This window comes from Lepisosteus oculatus, chromosome 8 (genome assembly GCF_040954835.1).
Source record: "Lepisosteus oculatus isolate fLepOcu1 chromosome 8, fLepOcu1.hap2, whole genome shotgun sequence".
Taxonomy (NCBI): Eukaryota; Metazoa; Chordata; class Actinopteri; order Semionotiformes; family Lepisosteidae; genus Lepisosteus; species Lepisosteus oculatus.
In genome coordinates, this window is record NC_090703.1 from 19849615 (window position 1) to 19868522 (window position 18908).

The following is an 18908-nucleotide window of genomic DNA, read 5'->3' on the forward strand; positions in this document are numbered from 1 at the left end:
CAAGTGGAGCCAATCACCAAAGAAGGACTGACCTAACTTAATGTTCAACTTAATGTTCAGCTAAAAGTTCAGCTTTTTTTACCAGCTGGGGTCACCACCCTGTTAGATGACTGAATAATTGCCCATGCAAAGCCACATTCTCAGGCCTGCTCATTCATTCAGTCCAGTCCCTCCGTTTTCTACTTTACAGCCAAAGTAAATACCTAAGGCACTCAGTGAAGGGCAGCAGCTAGCCCTGCTGCAGAAAGACATGCTTTAAATTGCACAATTAGGTGCTGATGTGTCTATAATCTTCCAGCTGCTTTTAATTAAAACTAAGTGACACTCTCTTAAACTATCCAACAATAACAAGATGGGTTTCATAATGGCTTGGCTTTGCTCAAAGCTTTAAAACCCTAACAGAAATAGTTAGGTCATAATAACTTTGATGGGAAAGAGGGCAGAAAGGTTACTATACTCAGAGAAATGCTGTTCACAAATTGTTACATTTGGGATGGAGAATGTATGCATTAAATAAACACCAAATAACAGAATCTGAAAGTTACTTAAGCAAATACATCTGGTAGTAAACATGCCTTTAGGATCCTTCATTCAAGCTTTGGAATCTTGCATCATTTGATTGGTTGGAAAGTGTAATAAATGCTTCAGGCATCTGTGTTTTGACACACAAAGGAGGCATATAAAAAGTGGTCTCATAAACTATCCTTATTTAAATCTGCATTTTCTCAGTTAAGTGCCTCATTGTCAGTAATCAGATTCTACCCTTCCGCTTATCAATATTGCTTTACAGGATGTTGCTTTTCTTAATTAAATGGCTTGTAAGTGTTATTAGAGCAGTGTCTGCACTTCTGATCACTTTGTAATAGTAATGACGGAGTAAAGAGCTCAGAAGATAGATACATGTGCTCAAGGCAGATCTGTTACAGTCAATCTGCTGTACTAGTAATTTATATTGAACACATACAGTTTCAAGCAATGGCACTGAACCCTGTGTCTGAAACTTGGCTGTGCACTAATTGTTAGTGCAATAAAGACTGCTTGAATACACTAGTAAGTGATATCTCTTTAAGCCATAAAAACTATCATCCAAGTGAGACACAGTTTACATATCATAAAGAATGACCTAATCCGAGATACAGGATGTCAATAGTTGTGCTTGCACTCATAAGGGATTATAGTTTGGATGCTACACTTTAAAAATGATATTTGCATTCTCAAGTAATAACTACCCCCAGTTCGGAGAATTGTTTAGGAGGGTTTTGCGGAGTCAGGCTAAGAAGCTTTGGCTTAACACACTTGACTGAGTGTCAACCACCCAGCTTTGGGGCAAAAACATAAAGATCCCTATTCAAGGGGTGAAGCAAGGTGTGGCTGCACGGGTGGAGATGCACTGGAGAAAAGATGCAGGCAGGCAAGAGAGGGGCTCACTATGGTATTTATAGCAGTTCAGGAAACAGCATCATGGATGATTATGAGTTAGAGCAACCAAGGTGAAGGAGGCTTCGGTTGCTGTCACCCATCCTGAACTTTCATTTAAAAATTCAATTTTTTACTGATAATAATAATAATAATTATAATAATTACTTACACTTATATAGCGCTTTTCTGGACACTCCACTCAAAGCACTTTACAGGTAATGGGGACTCCCCTCCACCACCACCAGTGTGCAGCCCCCACCTGGATGATGCAACGGCAGCCATAGTGCGCCAGAATGCTTACCACACATCAGCCATCAGTGGGGAGGAAAGCAGAGTAATGAAGCCAATTAATTGATGGGGATTATTAGGAGGCCATGATTGGTAAGGGCCGATGGGAAATTTGGCCAGGACGCTGGGGTTACACCCCTAATCTTTCGAAGAAACGCAGAGAAGTAGTTTAATTGAGTATAGTCTGCATAAAAAGACACCCAGGACCATTAACTGAAGTGGTCTGTCTGCAGTGTAGACACAATAAAGGCCAAGTTGAGTCTGGGCTTTGGCATTATTGAATTGTGAGAAGGATTCCCCAGGCTGTGATGCACATGACGTTGGCGTGTTGGGCATGAGTTTGCAGACATATCCTTGGCTCACCATGCAGCAACAAGGGCTATGATTCGCTAGACATCTGTTAAGAATTATCCTACAGGATCACTGAGAGATACACCATGTTTCCAATCAGTTCTAGATCTCCTGTTATGCACAACAAAGCTTGCAACATGTCAGGTGAAATATGATTAAGACAGCAGGTATGTGTGTATGCACAGGTCCCCATTCAGCTGCAGTTCTGGATATAGAGGTCTGCCATATTGATTAGCAGTTGGCAAATCCAAAAGAAAATATATTATATTATGTATTCATTATATAATATGTAATATATAATATATAATGTATAATATTATATTAATCATTTGTACATAAAAGTCACTTTTAGTTTCAGTCTCGTAATTGTCAGTGTTCACCAATAGCTTGACAAAAGGATAGCAATGGCTTGGCACAGACTGCAGAGACCGCTGGTGTGGTGCTGGTATGATGGCCTATTTCATTTGCAAAGCAGCTGCCAGAATGTGCATTTGACACTGTGCAGTGCAGTTACCATAGAGAACAACCAGCAGCTACCACAGAGAACAGCCAACAGTTACCCCCCACCTCCGACTCACCTACTGTATTCAGACTAAAACCGGAATGACACTCTTCCCTTCCTCGAGCCTTGGGAACCTTTCACACTTTCAGCTGCATTCATGTTCTCTACTGTCACCACACAGGGCTAGGGTCTCAATAGAAACTGTAGGTACTAAACAGACCAATAAAATGGCTCTGTAACTTAAAAAAAATGTTTTAATTTTTTTTTTATAAAATGTTTATTTTTTACAACTATTTCTCCTGTTCTACAAATTGAGAAAACGAGTAACATGCCTGGAATTTTTAACCCAAAGATTTGAGAAAGGTGTAAGGGATAGGGTGGCAATATTAGTTGTGAAAGATACAAAGGCAGGAGGGTTGTTTACACGGTTCGGAGATATGCTATCTCACCTTAGAGCTTTTTAAAACTCAATCTCCACCCTGCAGACATGCCTTTAAATGGGTGAGAAAACACGTTGACAATGCCCTGATAGCACCTGGCTCCAGATCCCGCTCTGAGGGAAAGGGAATGGTGTAACTGCTCACACTGCTCTGACTCACTGCCCCGGAGCTCAGAGGAAGAGAGGAGCCTTCGCTGCTTCTGCTACACTTGCAGCTGTGCTGCGTTTGTCTACAGCTCAATCAGCTCCAGGGACTTTCTCAGCTCTCGGGTGCTATACAAGTCTAACAGCAGGAAAGCAGCCAAGACAGGGGCTTAAACAACCCATATTTGTGCTGAGGAGGACGTCCCTCACTCACCCTTACCAACAAGAGCAACTATTTTGGCCAGCTCTGGCTCAGTTGCCTCTGGGAGTCTGGTAAAGCAAGACTCAGGACTGAGGAACTAAGGGCTCACTTCAACTTCAGGGCCAGTTGCTACAAATTCAGGGTGTTTTATTGTTACTACAGGTAAGCCTTCCCCTTCCTTTTTTAAGAGACAGGCTTGTTGTTTTGCGTGTAAAATCTTTACTTTATTCTCTTGCTGGAAGGAACTGTATTCCAATGTGTTTGCAACAGAGTATGCAACAGGTATGGAATGATTGCACCTGTTATCAAATATTGTGTATATTTTTAAAACAGACATGCAATGTTCCATATCTCTTATTGAGTTACTCCTTTAAATTTGGTAAGTTTTCTTTTCTTACAATTCTTTTTGAGTACATACTGTACAGATCCCCAAAATGTGAGACTGTAGCAGGATCTATCAGGTTGTGTAAGTCAGAAGAATCACAGATGTTTGTTTGTAGAAGGGGTTTGAACTTTGTTTCTGTTTATGGAATTATTTGAAAGTACATGGCATTGAATGGTCATCACTCAATACCCTTCTTGTTTCAAAATACTTTTTTTTTAACGCACTTGACATTGTAATTTTCCTGAAAACATTTTCTGGCAGCTTCATTGTGGAGCTTGGACTTCAAATAACAGGACACACCTTTTCCTAAGGAAGTGTGCATACACAATGCAATAGCTATTATAACAATAACAAAAAATTAACAAAAAGGTAAATAGTGTACTGCAGATTTGTCATTCAAGGAGCTAAGGAGTTGCCAAGAGAAATTGTTGTAGATACATATCATACATATGTTTCACTTGACAGAATGCTTTTCTGTTTCTACTTAATTAATATGGTTATAGCTGTGGTCTTCATATGCCCTTTTGAGCAACAGGAAAATAATACCCTTACCAATGCTTATGAGAATACATTGTACTCTTGTTTCTTTTTTAAAGAACAGAGGAGGTACTGTATTTATTGTGCAAAAATGTGCCGTGACAGCTGTCAGTATTTACAATATTGATCAGATGTATTTTAAGGAAATGTCAAAATGTCTAAAGAAGCAAAAATGGGATAATTCCCATTACGTGGTAATGTGCACATGCATCAAAATAAGCTAACTGCATAATAATCACAGTGACATGTACAACCAACACTGTTGTCTTCTTTTCCTTGTTCTCCATCTTCAGAGGTAACACAAGTATTTTTCTTGTTGATTTTTGTGTGCAAGTGCTTTGCATGTATTTTTAACTAGCGTACATGAGGCGACATGCTGTAAGATGTTTAAGAGGTAAATCAATATCACTTGTTGTCATGTTATTTCTGCGCCAGGAAGTTTATAGTTGCGGTCGGTGCCTGAGATCGGTGGCAGGTAACAGTCAAGCACTTTAAAGACAAAGTTCCTTACTATAGTGCTGAGTGATGGTCATCCTGACCCTTGCTGGTTAATTATTAGCAATATTTGCCTTTTCAAGAAATGTTCTGATGTTCCTATATAACATATAGTATGCATGTGGTCCTACAATAGATGTAATGTTGTCTGTATTTAGTACTCAGCAGCAGTAGAAATATAAGGGCATTTTTGTTGCTTGGCTAAACAAGACAATGGTAGCTACAAAGAACTTTGTGATTTGCAATTTAGGTTTAATAGGTGAATAGGTTTAATTTCCTTTGTCCACACATATAATGAGAGTTAAAGGTACCCATTTACTATTGCATCAGTTTCTTGCATAGTTCAATCAGGAGTTTGCATGATAAACCTTAGAAAACTGTAAAAACTCCAGCATCTTTATTATGAAAGAAAAATATATCTTTAACTTACTAGTAAATACATTTTAATATTCATTTTGACAAAACAAATATTATTGCTTTTTGTTTCTGTCATATACTTTCCTTTACAAGGTTTTTCCAAAGTGAAACATGTTATGGCAATCAGGGTGTTGTTTCTGTTCCAGTGAATGTGCATCACTTGATCAGAGTGGCACTGAACGCCGGAAAATTTTCCATTTTCACCGTGGAAAGTGGTATTCATATTGAGTAAGGTTTGCTCTAGTATGGCAGACAGGGCAAGACAGGAAGAAGAATATATAACATTCTGACATGGCGTTTTACAGGTCAAAGACTTATAGACACGATTCCGTAAACTGATAAATACCGATGCTGATTTATCAGCTTCTTCAGTGAGATCCTGTTTCTTTTCTGTTTTTTAAAACTCATTTTAAAGCTCAGTTTCTGACAATAATGTACATAAATCTGAAAAAGTGTTTTTCACCAGAAGTAAAATGAAGATGGCTCGCAATTGTAGCCAGGTTGTGTCACTACTTCTGAACTTCTGGCCATTGGAATTTCTTGATATCTATTTCAAACGCCTTTTTTTTTTTAAAGACTCGTCTCTCCTGCACCCACACCCTCTCAGGACAGAATGGGACAGCTAGACACACCTCTTCTGACACACCCACCCAGTCATTCATCATTAGGTGTCTCCTGACAGGAGAGCTAACACCAGCTGGAGGAGCAGTGCATTGCTGGTAATGCTGAAGGTTGCTGAACTCACAGCATTCTTGCAGTTGCCTTGCAGTGCCAGTGTAGACAGTGACAATCCATAAGTGACACAGCTCCCACTCGAGCTAGTGGTCTATGGTCTCAAGCATAGAGCTCATCCTGCACTCCAAGCAATGCCTTTCCTTGTTGAACAGGTAGAAAGCCTTTGCAACAAATTTCTGACTCAAGTCCCTTCTTCAATTACCTAAAGATTCTAAAACCAGAGGTTGCAGCTTGTTTTCACAAAGTTGTGGCTCCCTACCCTGAGAGCTCTGAACTTGAGAGTGAAGGATACTCTGGTGAAGTAGCTTGGTGATGTGTGGTGATCTTTTATATGAAACAATGAGTAACCTTTATAGAAGTTTAATTTCAACATCGTTAAGGTGGAGGTTCTTTAAAAGACCCATCTTATATAATAAGGGAAGGCATAGTTACATACTGTACATAGTTATTTTTGCCTTCCCAGATTAATGAATTAAAAGCGTTATTGTGATCCTCTGAGTCATACACACCCCACGCCCTGTTCTGCGCCATATTTTTGGCTTTTAAAACAGCTTGGAAATATTCATATTCATAAAATATTTCAGTATAAGAGACTTGGTTAACACATTTTTGTGACAAGCAACAGCAAACTTTTATCACCTGTTATCCTATTCAAAACATGAATATTTTCATGATCTGATTACTTTTTATTTGTATTACATTGTGAGGTGATAGGTCTGAAGTGGCTTGATTCACAGAATTCTTTGTTGTCCACTGGTGCCTATACTGTTTGCACAGCAAGTAAATGTGTTTTTCTTTATGTGATATTTGTTTTAAGTATGAAAGTGTGAGATCACAATAAGTGATCAAAACTAACTTTAGGTGATCTAATCACGTTTTAAAACTGCAGCCAAATTTGTTCAGCATACAAGCCCAAATTCCCATCATCAGTGAGTAATTTTCTACAAGCATTTACATTTTGATTCCAGAAAAACTGTGCTCTTCTGTAACAGCAGATGATGCGGATATTTCTGCATCGTGGAGTAGCATGTGAAGTCTACGTCTAACTGGTTTTATCTCCACTTCCATTTCCATAAACTAGATTAACTTGGTGAAGGGGAATGACAAAACAGTCTGACCATGTGGTGTACTAAAAAGACAGGATTTATTATCATGTACCAATTCACACATTTAGAATGATTTGTTTTAGGGTCAGGGTAAAAAATTAGGGTACAATCTAGAGGTGGAAAACGTTGTGTAAAATGCACCTGGTTGCCTGTTATTTGGACCTCACATTCACAAAGGTGTGTGCCCGAAATCCTCAGAAGAGCTCCTTTCCCACAGGGAAGGTGTGGAACTGGCTGTATCAAAAGCTCTGGGCCAATATTTCTTGTGAAACTTTAATATTAACTTGTTTTTAACAATAAGTAATTCAACACAGTACTTTCAAAGCATGTGTGGCAATACAATTGTGCTACACTTAACACCTTGCACATAAAACAAGCCTATTCTTATTCTGAGACACACCCTGAGCACATGTAATGTTTAATGGAACTACGAGGTGTTTATTTAGGAACAGTGTGGCCTAGATACTGTATTCTGTTCTTACAGATTCTCCACACTGATTTGTTTACCTATGAATAACTCTTTCTGGTAAAACAAAGAACTGGGTTTTACTGGCTGAGTACCTTCCCGATTGTTTGCTTATATGTTGTTGTGTTGTAGTGGAATGTTATCACAAATAGTAAGCTCTGTGCAGAGCACACATTCACCAAAGGCAAAGCTTCTGTATTGGTAAGCTCAAATAAAAATCAGGAAATGGACTGCGCAGTGTGGGAGAAACACACACAAATACAAAAAAGCATGTGAATGAAATTTTGGTTTGCAAAAGCATGTGAATTAAAATACATGGAAACCACTTGTCTTGAGTTGGTGTGGGCTCTGGCAGTTGTCCGTGTTCCCGACAAGCACTCCAACCTCTGAAAAGCCATTCTGATCAAGTTTGACCAGCTATTCTAGACTGTCCTTTTCTCTAGGTATTGACCCCAGTCAATGGAGACAGCAATTCCACTTTGCTTGTGAGACACACGCAACAGAATATGCAATATTTGTGCTAATAGTTGAAAACAATACAATAAATTGTACGAGTATGATTCTAATCTGTAATATAAAACCCAGCACAGCCCAGAATACCAGGCCATTTAGCTTGTGGATGCAGACAAACATGCTCCTAATATTTTATGACTGCTTTCACTGGTCCCCCTTTTATTTTCCTTGCACAGTCTCATGAGACTAAATGTGCTGCTAAAGTAGTTTAATTCCATAAGGCATGTATGCACTGCGCATTTTGGGAAACAAAAATGCTATACATGAATCACGCACATTAGTCTCCTTGAGTGCAAGTGGAAAATACATATTTAATTATATAATAGAGCAATTCTGGAATGTAGAAGGAATTTTAATATCAGACCAATTACAATGCAGTGTTCCATCTCCAGAAAAGAATTATAACAGTTAATACTGTCTGCTGCTGGCTCTGTTTGTTTTGGTGCCTTACCTCATCATTGACATTGCTCCAAGTTCTGACACATGTAAATTGTTTCAGAATCTTTGGGTGGTGTTTCAATTTATTGTAATTTTTCACAAAGAGGTTAATTCTGCCTTGCAGCTTGAGGATTCTGGCCTGGGGTGCTTTCTGTGTGGAGGTCATCCCGTGTCTGTGTGTGTTTTCTCCAGGGGCTCTGGTTTCCTCCTACCTGCTGGCTAGATTAATTGGTGTGTCTCTGTTGACAGTGTATGTGCCCTGCAATGCGCTGACAGCTTGTTCAGGGTGTAGCCCTGCCTTCTATCCTGTATCTCCACAATGGGCTCTGAGCTGCTGCAGTGTTTACCTAGAGCTGGCTTTCTGATAATGAATGGATAGTTTAGAAAGGAGCAGGGTGATTTTTCTTACTAAAAATGTCATAAAAATCATTTGGACAAATTGTGTATATTATTAAAAACAGATTAAGACAAAAGGTGCTGGTCAACAAAAGAAAGTGTTTGGAATAACTGCATTTTAAAATGCAGCCTCTTTGATACTGTTGCTTCTCCTTTTGCTGGTAACACAAGCCTAATTGGAAGGTTCAAAAATTAATGACTGAAGACCCAGAAACATTCATTGTTTCTGGAGGATGTTTTGCGTGGCTGGTCACACAACTGCGGATAGAATTTATTATTAAAAGGCAGCTTTCCTATTTAAGATATACATTTATTTAATGTTTACCACACAGTGTTTCCATAAACAAGAGCAACATTTAACAATATGATTGATAAAGCTAAAGCACAATAGATCCTTGCTAGCTAAAAGTATCAAATTAAACTAATTTACTATTACTATTTAATTATATTCTGCTTTGAGATTCTAAGGCTGTTCTGCTGAAATGCAGACTTCAACACAAATTTTCATTGGATGTTACAGTCTCTTTGGACTCGCCTACATTAACATATCTTACATATTTGTGAGAGGACGGCTGGACATTTTTCATGGAATAAAGCAATCTTTTCAAAGAGGCAATTCTGGCAGATTCCAGTTTTTGTTTCTGACCGTTGTGTGCAGGACAAGCGTTTTTTCTTAAAAACGTAGGCAAGTTGGGCGCGTGTATGCACCAAAACAGGAAAAACAATTTAATCACTCGTTGTTTTTGCTCTGATGTAATTACAATGAAAGCCTGAAGATGTCAGTGCATAACATCCAGACTTAAAAAAAAAACGTATTTAACCAATTTGAGTCAACTGTTTTTCTAGGAAATCATCCATACAAAATAAATCTAAACTTACATGTCAGTAAGACTTTACAAATTGGTCTACATTCCCCATTTGATGAGCTCATTATGACCTAATCATGTTAATGAAACCACGTTAGTTTACACACGGTATTCGTTAGTTTACACACTTCTAGAGCAGCCCTTTGAAGGTCTCACTTGAATATAATTATTTCATTGGTAGGAAAATTAAAACCATGAAGTTCACTTCCAGTTTTTATTTAATATTCTTAACTGGTAATGTGACAAAAATTTAAAAAATACATCAGGTCAAGAAAATAAGGATTTTGTATTTATCAAAACAAGATAAGAATTTGTTAAGTTTCTCCTCAGCTGTGTGCTAACATGAAGTACTACAGCAGGGTTCTCTTAACTATCACTTGGAGTGTAACAACATTACAGGATTCTGTTTCAGGTTCTTGGGATGATGCCAGGCAACTTCTCTGATCTCCTAAAAGTATATTTAGACGAGAATGTTGGGTCTCAGTCTGCCAGTCCAGAATTACAGTGCCTTGCAAGATTTGCTCACCAGCACATGCCAAATGTTTGCTGAACTGGCCTACTTCAATCAACTAAAGTTTAAAAATCAATGCTTAAGAAGATCAGATCACCAATAAGGTGATTTTCTCAACTGATTTCTAATCATTTGTCATGCAAAGGAACAGCTACCTGGATGTGTGACACCATCAGAGCCACTGGCCCAAGTATTAGATATTACATTCAAAGTACTGCCTTCCTTGGAAATAAATCCTCTGATATTTATCCTATATTCAGTCCAAGTGTGTTAGACAACCAATGGCTAGGAAAATTGGTTGATAATATGTCATTGTGTAGCTATCACCTTGACCTGTCTTTTTGTTCCTGTCATTTAATAGATACAGTTACATAAAACAATTACTTCTCCAAAGTATTTCAGCTTGGAAAAAAAACATTCTAATGAGACTGATGTCATTGATGCAATGACTCTGCAGATTCTAAAGACTGACTAGTGTCAATACATTGATTAATGCAGCTCCTGTTTTCGCGATTTAAATGCCTCACCGGTGTAGGTTTTGCAATGTTTGCAGTTCTAGTAAAATGCTGATATTTAAAATTCTACTGGTGTTCAAACCAAAATTATTTCACTATATAATGGTGCATTACATAGTTTCTTTAATGTACCGTCCATAAGTATATAATTTCTAAATTCACAACATTTTAGAATGTATTAATCATCTTGCAGTTTTAAAATGGGAAATTACCAAACTTAATACATTGGAAGCTCAAGTCTGTTAAGTACAAATACATGTAAAAAAAACCTCAGGATTCCTGTATGATTTTGTATGCAATTTATTATACCTTGTCAGATTAACATGTTGTTACATTACATCCTTGTGGATTTAAATTTGATTCCATCTTCTCAGTGCCACTTTGAGAACACAGGTACCTTTAAATCTTAAAACAGATTTGTCTGATTGTTGCTTCCTCTTTGGTCTTGTTTGTATTTTATGTAGTATATAACTTGAAGAAGCCTATAACATACTTTGTTGAAGTATACTATACAGTATATCCAATACACACTGCATATGTACACATTCATATAAAATACCAGAGTAGGAGTGTAATAGTTTATGACATACAGATAAATGAAAGAAAACTGAACTCACAAAAGTGATTCCATTATCCTTTTCAGCAGCCTAATAAATAAGCAATTGAAACCTTTAGCACTTACAGACCAGTTATACCCTATTTAGGATTCATTAGTGCAGTAATGAAACAACATCCTGACCACGCTATTGCGGTTTTTCATATTGTAAATATATATTGCAGTATACAAGGTATAGCATTTACATCATTCTACTAAAAACATTTGCCCTTTTCATGTGTTATGTCAAAACAAACAAGCACAGAAAAACAATAACAGGTCTACTAAAAATATAGTGTAAACAATATAGTTAAATTATAGTGAGCTTAATTTATTAATTAATTGTTTGCAGTTCTGTGATGATAAGCTTGCAATAGGTCAATGACAGCCAGTCCATATTTATCAAAATACATTTCCACTACATTCCTTTAAGCAAGCATAGCACATTATTGCAGACTGCAATCAGACAGGTTCTCTGCAGATCCAGCACTGAATACTTTCCATTGTCAGGGCCACTGACAGAAAATCACTGAAATGCAAGTGCAGTAATGGTTATGAAGATAACTGCTCTTAATCAGCAGTGAAGCTTCACTGTAATGACATAAAAAAGGAGCTAAAAAGTAACCTTTAGTAAAGAAGTCTTTTGGGATTCTTGATGGCTTAGAAACAAATTTAGACAACTGAAAATAAACCCTTTTTTACACATGGAGCATGTGGAAAAACAAACGACATATACTTAAATGCAAGAAAAAAAACTCCAAACTCCTTTATAAAGTAGATTACTGTTAGTCTCTTGGCTTTATAAGTGAATGTTAAATGTTTGTCTCTAGGAGTGGGTGTGCTTCACTTTCTGTAAAATATAGAAGGAATCCCATTTAATGCAACTAAAACCTGTAGTCACAAGTAAACAGCAATGAGGGATGTGAGGGATCTGTTTATCATCCAGAGTGAGTGTGGGTGTGTTCTGTTGCGCGTCCCGTACTTGTTTAGCAGAGTTAATTCTGGACAGTGATCAGTTCTGAAAGGCCTGCATGTCATCACATCGTAAATAATATCACAGACTAAAAGCTCTGGAGCCTGAACCGAGTGCCTGAGCAAAGTCATATAACTTCAGATGCTGTTTATAATTTCCTCCAAGACTTGTGTATTATGTTCCATAATATTTAAAGGCAGTAATCTAAGTGTTTGCAGCAAACCCTTGAATTCTTTTGCGATATTACAGTATGGGAATATCCAAAAGCCCTTCTGGTCATTCCAGGATCAAGCAGAGGGTATTATGATTGTCATTTATTGCACTTCTTGAAGAAAGTGTCTTGTCATTTATGCTGGAGAAACAAGCTGACAGATCGTGTTAGAGCAGTCAAGGTAACAGACCTCCAAGTTTACCTCCCACAATCAGGACATTTCTGACCTCTCTGTCTGCTGGTGTCCTTCCATGTCAACTTAAAGACACCTACAAAAGAATTTCCAGTTCACTCTCCCCCTTTTCCTGCCCAACTTTTTCCTTGCACTTACTGTTCTTGTCAGTATAAACCCGAAAAAAGGTTCCGCAGTCAAAACATGGAATGTATTTCACACTGTTTTCTTCGCTTTTCAGTGTAGAATTCACCCCTGCTTGTTCCTTTTGGTGTACAGGGGATATGCTGACATTAACTTGCCTGTGTTTTTAATGTGCAAGAACACAAAACTTGTGACTACACGTTTACATAAAGGGCACATTTTTATAAATTAAAATGAGAACAGTGACTGATAAAACGTGATAAAAATTCTGAAATAACATTTATGATGGTTAGCATCTGCAAATTGATTTTTTACAATTCCTCTTCCTCACAATTTTCCTGACCAGGCCAAATGACTGTAAGTCTATCCTCATGATCAATATTATGGATCAGATAACAAGAACTGCAGGCACCAGTAGACTGCTTTGTCTCTTGGGATTTCTTTACTGAAAATGCTGCATTAATCTATTATGCAGCTGCGGTATGTGTTTTAACATGACTGCAGTGATTACACTAAATCTTGCTTCTGGTGCGGCAGAAGAATACTTTAATAGCTTTGCTAAACTTGGAAACCCAAAATATTTTCACTTCTTGGAAGCATGCTCTGAGCTATGAGGCGTGATTAGTAGGAGTGAAAGATTGTGCAATCTAACTCTTTTTTTTTTGGAAAGTTATAAAGCATAATTGTAAAAAGCTTTTACAGTTTTTATTGAACAGTCAGTAATTCAAATAATAATCACCAATAATTCATCAAAAATTAGAATCAAACTAAGAAGATAAGGACTATAACTAAAAAGAAGACTTTTGGCCGATTCAGCTTGTGCAGTTACTAGTAGTCTATTAATCCAAGAGTCTCAGCCAGCTGTTTATCGAGCAATCACAGAGAATCTGCTTGAAAAATGGCTAGGGAGTTGGTTCCAGGGTTACAGTTTCTCTACAGCAAATAATATTTGCAAGGGCCAAATCATCAAAAACTCAGAAAGACACAACATTTTCAGGCATAAAGCAATTTAACAATACGGAATATTGGCCATGCATTGGCTGAACTACTCTTGTATAAACTGTAGGAGAATCATAGGATAATCACAAGCTGGGGAGTAAAGCACAGCAGTCTTGTTATGCTTCTCCTACACCCCATGACTCTTCTGCCTGCAGTAAACAGCACATGTGAGAGGTCTCAATGTGAATGCGCTAAAGAAACCTCAGCACATTTGCAAAACACATTTTGATATCACAGGTTTTATGTCCCCTGACACTACTTTGTGAGTCACTCATCTTCTTTCTATAATTTAATTTTTACCAAAAGAGAATGTAACTTTCACTTCTGAAACGCTACAGTTAAAGAACAATTCCATGTAGAATATTATCACACCTGAAGAAGGCTTCACAGCTGAAACGTTGTGCTTTCTCTCTTCTCTTTTCAGCATGGAATAAACCTATTGTTCCTTTACAGACTATGCATGCTGACGCAGCTACCCACCTGAACTAGAATATTATCATATTATGTGAGACACATTCTTGTTGTCATAGGCATATTGACATTTTGAACACATATGGACATACTGTATGCATGTTTGAGTTTGAGTCGGTTATTCTTGAGAACATAAGTGATGTGCTTACGCATTTGTGTTTTGGCAAAACTAGTTGTCTTGCTCTGAAGGACTGCAGTATAATCTGTAGTCAGTGTCAGTATGTCCTGACACATAATCTGTAGTAGGGAGTCCTTTCATGTGAGGTCAGAATCATATATCGTTAAACTTGAATTTCCTCAGTGTTATTGGAACTTTTTACTGTATGTTTATCTAGCTCACGATACAACATATTATCCAAGTAATAGTGTTGCTTTCCTTTTTTAATTGTAAAGTGCTTTGAGGTGTCTTGATATGAATGCCATTAAGTAAAACAATAATAAATGTATCTCCAATAGGGTTTGTTTTGTCTGGTGACTGGCTATAAAGAGGTAAAATGACACTGGGCCTATATCTCGGAAGTGCAATAGCATAGACAAGAGTAACTTTCTGATAATCTTAATGCTGTAGCTACAGTAAATCTATACACAGTTGCCATGCAGTCATATGAGTAACAGCAGTCTAAAGCAATGTGACATCTGTAAAGACAGAAATCCAGTATGTCTGTGCTTCGGTTTTTATGAGCTATATCTCATCCTTCAACAGGGTCTGGAAGGCAGCTGAAGGGACCAGAACCGGACAATGAATATGATTCTGTAAGTTGTATTTGTTATTTTTTTATGAACATTCCAGTGAAACTTTGACATTTTATTTAGAAGATTTTAAACCCACCTCTACAGCCCTCCATAGTTAATTACAATGAACCCTAGCCTGACATTGTGAAGTTTTACGTTTCTTAATTTCACTGTTCAAGCATAATAGAAAAACAGTATTTTGATTAAATTTAATAATCAAATAATTATTAATAACAATAATAATAATTAATAACAACTTCTAATTTAGGTTGAAAATGTACAGTACTTAGTGGTTTTTAATTTGATTTACTATTTTAATATCAGCTACACAGTCACATGATATTAAAATATGCTGCTTCACTCCGGACTTGATGAATTGTCTATATTATGGCCCATGGTCGCCACCTAGTGGTTATATATTTTTGCAGTCAATGTGATAGAAATGGGAACAACTATGCTTTTTTGCATTTTCAGAAGGCTGATCATTCCAGATTTTGCTTATTTTGGTAGTCCACAGCTGCTTCTCTAGGCACTTTTACATGAAGCGAAAATTGCAGGTAAAAGATTGTAATTTCACTTTAACAAAAGGATATTGCCTGTTCATCTGAAGCCGTCACTGCCACCCTGTAAGCAAGATTTATAAGTGTGCCTTGTGTGGACGGTGGTGAGATCACCTTGAACTGGACCCCAGGAAACAGACGCTGTGCCCTTCAACGACAGTGTATCATGCTGTGTGTTTCCCAGGTTGACGAGACCCTGGAATTCCTAGAAGAGGAACGACCTCGACCTCAAGGCTCCTCTCCAGTGTACGAGTGTCCCAGCACTGAGAAATACACAGACATAAACAAGCAGGTGAACCACCTGGGTTGTTAATATTTGACACCTCCATGGTGTGTGTGCTTGGTATAGTTAAAATGTGGGAGAAGGAAAAAGGGATTTTTTTCATATACTGTATTTACAATATAAAAAACACATTTACATGCTATTATTTTCCTTCCTGTGGAAAAGCTGGATTTGAACTGTCATCACTGGATATACAGAGAATGACAGTTTGGTCTTTAACTTTTAAATGTTATCTGAAACCACAGTAAACATGTCCTGTTGTTTCCAGTTACAGCCGTGAGACTTGCTCGGAAACTTCAGATATCACTAGAAATCAGCTTTCTTGGTTTGTCTTGAGGAGTTTAGACTTTGAAATTAGGTTTTGCATGATTTATAAATAGGAAATAGATCTTTCAGAGCAGGACAAACTGGATGTGAAGGCTTTCATGTTAGAAAGGCCAAATGACAACCCGAGTTAAAAAGACTTTAAAGCAGTGACATAATCAGGCTCTTGGTAAAAAGGAAAAGAACACACAGAAGTAATTTTAAATCTTATGGAGTTTACAGTATATAGTAGTAATGATACTTGCTTCTTGGAAATGTCTACATAGGAACATTAAGACTCATTAAGAATGTTTCAATAATCTTACTGTTGAATTGATTATTCATCTGCACGCCATCATTCACAACATTAGACTCTCCATCAACTGCTCTTACATCATGCAACTATTATCACAGTGCCCATTTTAATGAACAAACCTCCAACCTAACATGTTTGCATCATACTGTCTTTTTTCATGTTTCTAGGGTGAAGAGGAAATATACGACCCATATCAGAAACATACTGACTACAAGAAAGTAAAAAGAGGTGGATTTGGGGCGTTCTTTGACAAGCACTTCTCTGCAAAAATGAGTCAAACAGAGGTGAGCAAGACAAGGAATTAGCAGGTTTGGCCAATTTCATAAGGACCTGGAAGAAATGGCTGGACATAATCCATGATCAATAAATTTCTTGCAACCAAACACGTACAATGGGCTGAAGGGCCTTCTCTCATTTGTCGTCCTTTTATGTTATTTTTCTGAATGGCAAATTTATCATTTGATACTCAATGAGAGAATGATGGCAACAGGAAATAAAATGGTATACATGACTTCTTTAATTGGAGAGAATTACAGCCCACTAATGACCAGAGACCGTCAGCTTTTCAGTCAAATGAGGTTCATGCAAGGCTGTTTGACAGGCAAAGTGAAGCGAAAAAATGTTTCTTAAATCTTATAAATGCATGTCCCCTTTTAATCTGGACTCTTCATAAACAACTGACACTGAAAAATGTATTGTATCATATGTATAGATGTTTCCAAGAGATAAATGTTCTAGGGCAAACAAAATGTTCAGTACAATATGTGCTAGTTTCAATCAATGTGAAATTAGAAAGCAGTGTGCAGAAACGCAGGCTTCATTTACATGCATCGCAATTTTGAATTCTGTAAAAATGAGAAGCATTTCCACTTGCAGTTAGAATATATTGCTGACATCCCAGTCATGTAAAGACAGGGGCTATGCCACAGGCAGGTTAGAGGTGATGTTGTCCTGAAGGCTTATCAGAAATAGCAAAAGACTTGTTCGCATGTGCAGGAGGTAAAATGTGAACAAGCCGACAACAACATGAAAAAATGTAAAAACCCCTAGCAATCACACAAGTGTACACATTGACACTCACTGGTGGTTCCATCATGCCTCACTCAGCGCCCTGACTGAGGGGATACTGCCATCACCCCCATGAAAAGTTTACTGAAGCATAAGAATAACCTGTATACACTTTTCAAGCAACAAGGTAAACAGAACCACAAACTGTATCTGATTTTGCAGATTAATTCTGGCTATTAATTTCCGGTGTTATAAAATATGTGGCCTGCTATAAGCTACATTTTTATGTCTTATCATGAGAAAGGTTCCAACGATGCTTTCTTCTTTCCTTTTAGGAATTGCAGACAGCTGATGAATCAGAGTTAATTGTGAAAACACAGACAGAAGCATGTGCCAAAGGGCTGATTGTAAGTGGTGGAGGAAAAGAAGGCATATTTGTGAAGGACGTACTGCACGAGTCACCAGCATCAACGATTCCATGCATGAGAGAAGGTAATTTTTTATGAAGCTATTGACTTCAGTCAGTATATCTTCTAAAGCCCTGTAGTATCCCTAAGAAAAGTGGTTCAATAAGGGAAACATTTGATTTTTTAAAGCAGTTCAATAACGAAGAACAGTACAGTGTAGTACAATACAGCCATGAACAGCTTTTCTAACAGTTCAGAAAGATTGTACTTCAACAGCATATTTTCATTGGTCTTAAAATTATTCCTGCAATAGAATTAAACATTTTGCAATGAGTTCCCTCCTGAATCATTCTGGTGTGTAACAGTCTACTTCTTTGACTTCCCCTAGGAGATCAAATCCTCAGTGCGACAGTCTTTTTTGATGATATCCGATATGAAGATGCACTTCAGATTCTGGAGCACGCCAAGCCTTATAAAGTGCAGTTCTGCCTGAAACGCAAGTCTCCTGCAACGTCTGCCATTGAAGTATCTGCAGCAGAACCGCTCAACATCACTCCTGTAAGTGCAAGAGCCTTTCAAGGTCTAATGGCCACATAAAATATGTCAATATCATTATTTCCGTCTCAGTTTCCATGTCTGTGTGCATATTGTTATGTGTACTTCTGGTAGGACATGTAAGCTATTGTCCTGATGGTGACATGGTGACACACATTCTCCAGCTTTTTCTCTAACACTGCTGTTTGAGTCCTCGCATCAAACATTAGAAAGAATTCTTCACAAGTGCAAGAAAACACAAAGTTTTAGGATGCTGTCAGGGTTTTTGGTTGACTGGCCTTATGCCCACTCACTTCTTTGACCAGATATTGTATAAGGGTTAAATTTGCAACCTTCATTCAACACAATGTTTCAACATGAAAAAAATAGTGAACTGGCAAAAAGGAAAATTAGTATAGCAGGAGATTAATTCTATTACGATATTATGAAGTTCGGCTCCACAGTCAGAAGATAT

At 37.6% G+C, this 18908-nt stretch overlaps 1 protein-coding gene across 1 annotated transcript in view; it reads left to right on the forward strand.

Annotated features, from left to right (window-relative positions):
- The first annotated feature begins 2195 nt into the window (after positions 1-2195).
- LOC102682573 (neuroblast differentiation-associated protein AHNAK-like) overlaps positions 2196-18908 on the forward strand; it is a 37634-nt gene continuing 20921 nt past the window's right edge. The window contains exons 1-7 of the mRNA XM_069192958.1: positions 2196-2202; positions 3448-3507; positions 14994-15043; positions 15767-15874; positions 16652-16768; positions 17828-17984; positions 18288-18457. Of these exons, the coding sequence (XP_069049059.1) occupies positions 2196-2202; positions 3448-3507; positions 14994-15043; positions 15767-15874; positions 16652-16768; positions 17828-17984; positions 18288-18457 (669 nt within the window). The remainder of the gene's footprint in view (positions 2203-3447; positions 3508-14993; positions 15044-15766; positions 15875-16651; positions 16769-17827; positions 17985-18287; positions 18458-18908) is intronic.